Source organism: Miniopterus schreibersii, assembly GCF_964146895.1.
Source record: "Miniopterus schreibersii genome assembly, chromosome: 11".
Taxonomy (NCBI): domain Eukaryota; kingdom Metazoa; phylum Chordata; class Mammalia; order Chiroptera; family Miniopteridae; genus Miniopterus; species Miniopterus schreibersii.
The window spans coordinates 239,014-245,762 of NC_138111.1; the positions used below are offsets into that span (position 1 = coordinate 239,014).

The following is a 6,749-nucleotide window of genomic DNA, read 5'->3' on the forward strand; positions in this document are numbered from 1 at the left end:
GGCCTGGCTCGGGGCCTGGACCTGAACAGGTGCTTATAAGCATTTGGTGAACACGCGAATGGCGTCCTGAGAGAGTGCCGGGTGTCGAGCGCAGAGCATGGCGGCCTCGCTGCACAGAAAAAGCACACGGCAAGGATGACAGTGGACCGGCCCCTGGTCTATTTCACAGCAGGTGAGGGACAGCGGCATCTCCCTGCCACGTGGCCCAGAGGACACGGCAGAGGGGGCCTGTGACGGTAAAGGATCCCTCGGGTGCAGCCACGGCCAGGGTTTCACACTGCCCGTGGCCTGGCCTCACCGGACCCCTCAGCAAGCCGCTGGGTGGGAGCACCTGCGGTCGGGACCAGCGCTGCCGGGGTGCCGGGGGACCGCACGTGGAGCCCCAAGGAAAGCGCAGGAGGACGCTGGCTCTCAGGGCAGGATGGTGTGTGCACAGGAGGCTGCGAGAGACCAGAGCAGTGATGAGGGGCTGGGGCCACGTGGCTGGACAGGCCGGCCGTTCTCACATGTGCTGCCCGGGGCCCCACAGAGGGTCCTCCGGCCACAGTGCAGAGACCCGGCCGGCCGAGCGCGTGGGCCCCGGTGCCGGGAAGGACCGGGCCTTCACAGGGGCCTCAGACCTCCAGGGCGGCACCGTCACCCTCCCGGCTCTTTCACCAGGATGGGCGGGGGGGGGGGCAGGAGCGTGGCCCGGAAGCCTCGCGGCCGCGTTGTACCGTCTTTCGGGAGAACGGTCACGGCCCTCGCAAGCTCCCGGATCTCACAAATGTCCACGAACTTCCTCATGCTCGGGAAGCTGGACTCGTTCCGCCGGCCTGCGGGCGGGAAGCAGGGTCATCGCGTCGGCGTCCAGCCCTGGCCCCTGGGGCTGCCGACCCCGGCCCAGCCCCCGGCCCCCCAGATGCCCTCCGAGTGCGTGGGATGGAGAAGCAGGGGTGCTGCTGAGGGCACGAGGACAGCGAGCGGGTGACGGAGACGTGGGTGTCCCACCAAAGCGTGGCCCGGGCGGTGATGAGGGTGGGTCCTCGGGCTGGGGTGGGTGCCTTGTAAGAAGAGGCCGTGGCCAGAGCTCTCCCACCACGCGAGGGCCCACCAGGAAGCGAGGCTGCCCGACCCCCACCCTGTGGGCACCCTGGGCAACCAGAGGCAATGTCCTCGTGTAAGCTGCCCGGCTCTGGTGTCTGCCCAGCGTCCCTCACAAACGCCCCCTCCCAGCCGCCACCCACCACACTCACTGCCCTGGACACTGGCCACCAGGGAGGGACCCCGGCGCCACTGGACTCACTGAAGAGCAGCAGGGTCTTGGAGGTCTGGCTGGCCCGGCCCAGGCGCAGGTCGACCACGCCATAGCTGTAGTCGGTGGACAGCACCCAGAAGCCCTGCACTCCCTTCACTGGACAGAGGGAGCACAGGGCCATCTAAGTCCTTCGCCCACACGGGGTGGGGCGTCTGGGAGGCTTCGGAGGGTCTCCCCCACCCCACCGTCTGGCCCAGGCCACTGGGACTGCACCCGTCTCGTGGGCTCTGGGAAGGACAGGCTCTGGGACCGCAGCCGGCCTGTCTCAGGTGTCCACTGGGGGGCACTGCCGTCGGGGTCGTGCCCAGTGTCTCCATGGCCGTGAGCCCCCGCACCCTCCACCCCACCTTTCCTCGCCGCCCCATACGCACAGGTGTTCCTGAACACCGGCTTCTTCCTGTCTTTCCTCAGAATCACCGTGTGAGACTGGCACCCCTGGGACCTGGGGGAGGGCAAGGGGGGCTCTGAACTCATGGCCAGGGAGCCCCGCCTCCCACCTGCGGCCACCAGCCCCACCCAGGAAGACCTCTCATCCCACCCTCTGCTCCGTGGGACCTGCTGGCTGCCCAGGGCCCCCTGGATGACAGTGGCTTCTCCCCATACCAGCCCTTTGAATTTCAGGGGCAGGAGGTGACGAGGGTCGTGGCTGTAGGGTCAGTCCTGGTGGGATTTCCAGGCTGGCCCACAACCCTGCCCCCCCTTTTCCTGTGGAGAGGGAGCTGCCCTGGGCTGTTCTTGGCCAGTCTGTGGAGGGTGCGCTGGGGCGTCCGGCCCATCCCCTCACCGGTTGAAGGCGAGGACCACCTTCAGCTGGCCCACCCTGTGGACCTGCACCACAAACGCCCCCAGCTTCCTCTTGTCTGTGCCCGGCAAGAACCCCTGGGCATCAGAGGCGATGGCAAGAATGTACCAGAACCCTGAAAACTGCAAAGAGGGTGCTGGGGAGTATGGATGGGAAGCACCCCCTCCCCTAATCCCCAGGGCTCCCTCCAGGGCCCTTCAGAACTTACCAGACAAGTGACCCTTCCTGAGGCCCAGCCCACTTCCAGGGCCATGGGGGCCAGAGCCCGAGGCAGCACAGGGCTGGGCCCTGGGCACTGAGTGCCCAGCCTCCTTCCCACATGTGCCTCCCGGGGGCCTCCCCAAGGCCTCCCAGAAGCCCCATCCCACTGACTTCTGCTGCAAACCCAAGCTCCCAGGCACAGCCACAAGCCCATCAGCCTGTGCCCACGGCCACCCCCACCGGAACCTGCCACCGGCCAGCAATCTCATTCCAGAACAGGCCCTGCTCATTCCGCCCCCCTCCCTGCCCACCTGGCATGTCCAGGTGACCTCAGGCCACACCTGTCTGGGGCCCTCTGCTCCACCCCACTTTGGGGGTTCCGGCCCATGGGGCCCATCTTTGTCAGTTGAGTTTTGCAGCCCCAGACTGTCCCCAAAGAGGCCGTCAGCCCCTCAGGGAGAGGCCAGGTGGGCAGCCTCCGGGCAGTATGGAGTTTCTGGCCACCTGGGGTTGTCCATGGTCTCAGGTTGCCAGGTGAAGGTTGTCAGGGAACGCTGTCCCACCTCTCCCATCCTGCACCCCCAGCCCTCTGTGGCGGAGAACCTGGCTCAGGGCCTGAGGCTCGAAGCTCACCTTGTTCCAGTTGAGGTTGTGGGACTGCCTGGGGAGCTGCTCCTGCGGCTGGGACCCCACAGCCAGCACCAGTGCCAGGACCAGCACCAGCAGCTGCTGCCCCAGCCCCATCCTCGCCCTCCTCCCTCAGCCGCCAGACACTGAGTTTAAATCTGGCCTGCCTACCTGCCCTGCCGTGGGTGTCCGGCCAGCCCTCTAGAGGGCCGGGGTGGGCCAACGGGGAGGGACGGGGGCTTTGGGCCCTCCCCTGGGCACAGAGGGCCGGCCCTGGGCTCCCAGCCCTCGGAGCTGCACAGCCACCTGGGAGGAGCTGCCTGCTGCCTGGGAGGCCCTGAAGACGGAGGCCATCGTGTTCTCACGGTCACTCCCCTGGGCCTCTAGTAGCCAAGGCACGTGGCCCCTGGGGCTGTCTCACCTGGCAGTAAGCCCCCCAGGAGAGAAGCATCACCGTGGTCACTGCATGGGGAGTTCCTCACATGGAGCGGGGCTCGGACGTGCTGTGTGGACATCGGGGCTGACTTCTTGACGCCAGAGCTGGGACTGACAGTCGGGCCAGGCTGGACATGTTTGCACGTGTGCACCTGTGCATGTGGGTGCGTGCTCTCCGTGAAGAGCAAGGCCCCTGCATGCACCTGACCAGGAGCGACAGGCAGCCTCTCCCTGTCCCGCCCAGCTCCCCGATGGCCTTGCTTCTGCCAGACTTCAGGCAGGGCCCCCAGCTCACAGGAGGACAATAGGCTCAGGCCCTCTGCTGCCCCTGCCCAGAGCCCAGGCCGGGGAAGGCCAAACTCAGGCCCTGGACACTGTGCACCCCAGCCAAGCACTGGTGCCAGCTTCCTCAGCCCAGTGTCCTGACCAGACTGCATCCAGACCGCAGGGCCTTCCTCCAGCCCAGGCCCACCAGCCCCTGCCCACCCTGGGATCTTGGCGACTGCTGCAGGAGGAGCAGCTGGTCCAAGCCCAGCCCCCTCCTCTGACCCAGAGGGGCTCTGACGAGGGACGCAGGTACAGACCAGGCCTCTCCTCCCAGAGCCGGGTCTCTGCTCCATGGGTCAGCCCTGGGCCCACCTCACCCCACCCCATCCCAGCTGGAGCCCCAACCAGAGCCCAAGAAGGCAACACTTGGGCAGCCGCCCATCTTCCCAGCACACACGAGAGGCCCAGGGCCAATTTGCCGATTTGTGGAATCGCTTTATTTGGATCTGCAGCCAGAGCTCCTGGGTAGCTGAGCTCAGAGGGCAGCGCCTGGCCAGCCCCCACCAGGACACGGTGGGCACTGTCCCCCCCGGGGGCCACAGCATTCACTGAAAACCAAGACAAACATTGGTGACCCAGGTTTACCTTGAGAAGCATCTGCCCCCCAGCCCCCAGCCACTGGCCCCTGCTGCCCACTGAATGTGAGGGCTCCCAGGGCCCCAGGCTCCTCCTGCCGCACAGGGAGCCCCGAGTGATGCTCGGAAAGCAGCTTACCTGGAAGGCCTTGTGCGCACAGGTGACTAGAGGGGGAGTGAGATGGACTGTGAGGCAGGCAGGTCAGACTGCAGCTGCCCCGGCCCCGGGAGCCTCCCAGTCCCTGCCCATAGTGTCACCTGAAACGGGGACCGTCCCTGCAGGCCTGACTCCGCAGGGAGTAGGTGACTCCTTGAAAACCACCCCCCAGTTCTTCCTGACTCCCAGAGGGTCCCGAGACTGGCAAAGGTGCCGGGGGACACTCACGGTCAGTCTGCAGCCTGGCCTGCTGCTGCGACAGGAAGCCCAGACCCTGGCTCCACTGTGTGAAGAAGCTGAAGGCCTCGGGGCTGGCCAGGTGTGTCCGACCTGCAGGGAGGCCGCCCTCTGAGAGCGTGCGGGGGGCTAGGAGGGACTGCCTGCAGCGGGCCTGGACAGCCGACAGGTAGGACCGCCCCCCGGACCCCAGGCCACGGGCCACGCACTGTACAGCTCCACCGTGGTGAAGGCCTCGTCTTGCTGCTCCAGGAGCGTGAACACGATGGCATAGTCCCTGAAGTTGGTGCCCAGCACCCGGTACTCCAGCACGCCCAGGGCTGGCAAACAGAGCCCGAGGGGCAGGGCCATCAGACCTCCCAGTGGCCCTCCCAGCAGGCTGAGCCCCCAAGCTCTGCCCCATCCCTTCCCGCCCCGCGCCCGGGCACAGAGCTCTCAGGGACGGAAGGGGGGCACCCTGGCAGTGACTGGGGTGCGATGGGTCATGCTCCCCAGAGCCTGTCCCCACCAGGGCTGAGTGACACCCCCTTGCACACTACAGAGGGAGGCCTGGGGTCCCAGCTGAGCATGGCGGGCACAGTTGAGTCCTCTGTCCTCAAGATTGGCGCCAAGCCTCTGACAAAAGGGGGTCCTCTCACTTCCAGGTGGAGAGCTCACTGAAGCCTCAGGGTGGAGTCACTGCCTTCCCCTGCACACTGGCCCTGCCTGCAGGGGGCCTGGGGATGCTGCAGAGGACCGGGAGCCCCGGGAAATGGAGCCAGTCCCCACCCTGCCCTGGACAAGACCACGGGGGCATCCTCCTTACAGGGATTCTCGAACACCCACGCAGAGTTTTGCCTCAGCAACTCCACCACACTCAGATTACACCTCTCCAACCTGGGAAAGAGAAGGCCCACCGTCCACTCAGGGTCCACTGTCCCCTCAGGGCCCATTGTCCGCTCGGGGTCCAGACGCAGGACCACAGAGGAGAGTTCTGCCACCCAGACCCACTGCCAACAGGCCAGCGAGGCCACGGGTCCTGCCTTACCCCTGATGGCTCCCGTTACGCGGACCCCGGCTCCAGACCAAATTGAACCCGCCTGGGGCTGGACTCAGAAGAGAAGGTGTGTGAGCATCTGCCACAGACAGAGGGATGGCAGGTCCTGGAGGTGACCGTGGTGGTGGCTGCCCAACAGTGTGAATGTACCTGAGGCCACCGAGCCCTGCACTCAGACCTGGTGAAGGTGCTGAAGGTTGTGTGTCCTTACCACAATTTACATCTGCTTTTTTATTTTAATTAAAATAAAGACAAGAGAGAATAAAATAAAAACTGTTTTGAAAGACTGCCCTTGTGGACCAACATGGAGCTGTCTCTGTGCCCGGGGCAGCTGGACTCAGCCCTGGCATCTGCGGCCACAGCCGGTGGGCCAGGCCCAGCGCACTCACCTGTGGCGGGAGGACAGCACCTTCAGCTTGTTTTCAGGAGTGAGCGTCACCACGACTCCCTCGATGTTCTTCGTGGCCTTCTCCACGGCGAAGCCCTTCTCACCGGAGGCCACGGCAACGACATACCAGGACCCCAGAAGCTGGACGCAGGAGGCACTGGTGAGAGGCCCTCCCTCCAGACCTGGAGGCACCCTGTTCAGCTGGGAGCCCAGGCGCCCCTTGTGCAGGCCAGCCCGTCCCCCCACAGCCCGTGTGGCCGCACAGGAGGACCGTTACCTTCCCCGGGTCCAGCTTCCCCAGCCAGGCTGCAGGGACCCTGGACACTGAGACCAGAGCCAGGAGGGTCACCAGCACAGCCCTCATGCTCCTCGAGGTCCACACACCAGCACACATCCCTCAGGCCGCAGGTGGCGGTCCCTCTGGCCTCTAGAAACCCGCTTATATGTCTCCGGTATGTCTCTGTGGGCGGCAGTAACCACCACACACCACTCTGGCCTCTCCTCTTGCAAGGTGGCCAAATTACCCAAAGGGTGGGGGCTTGTAATTCTGCGGTGTCCTCTGTGCTGGGGAGTGGGGAGCATGTGCCCTGCTAACCCTGGGGTCTCGACACTTCCTTCCACTCGGAAGGTTCCAGAACCAGCACCCTAACCCCAGGCCACACCCCCT

The 6,749-nt window shown here is 65.6% G+C and overlaps 2 protein-coding genes across 2 annotated transcripts; both read right to left on the reverse strand.

Annotated features, from left to right (window-relative positions):
* Window positions 1-636: 636 nt before the first annotated feature.
* Window positions 637-3,044, reverse strand: LCN10 (lipocalin 10; the record flags this gene model as incomplete). Its single annotated transcript, XM_081151732.1, has 5 exons — window positions 637-815; window positions 1,286-1,393; window positions 1,669-1,739; window positions 2,082-2,221; window positions 2,934-3,044. The coding sequence occupies 5 exons, from the start codon at window positions 3,042-3,044 to the stop codon at window positions 637-639; spliced, it is 609 nt and encodes a 202-aa protein (XP_081007858.1).
* Window positions 3,045-3,672: 628 nt separating this feature from the next.
* Window positions 3,673-6,446, reverse strand: LCN6 (lipocalin 6; the record flags this gene model as incomplete). Its single annotated transcript, XM_081151733.1, has 7 exons — window positions 3,673-3,690; window positions 4,275-4,429; window positions 4,650-4,751; window positions 4,868-4,978; window positions 5,464-5,534; window positions 6,084-6,223; window positions 6,360-6,446. The coding sequence occupies 7 exons, from the start codon at window positions 6,444-6,446 to the stop codon at window positions 3,673-3,675; spliced, it is 684 nt and encodes a 227-aa protein (XP_081007859.1).
* Window positions 6,447-6,749: the final 303 nt, after the last annotated feature.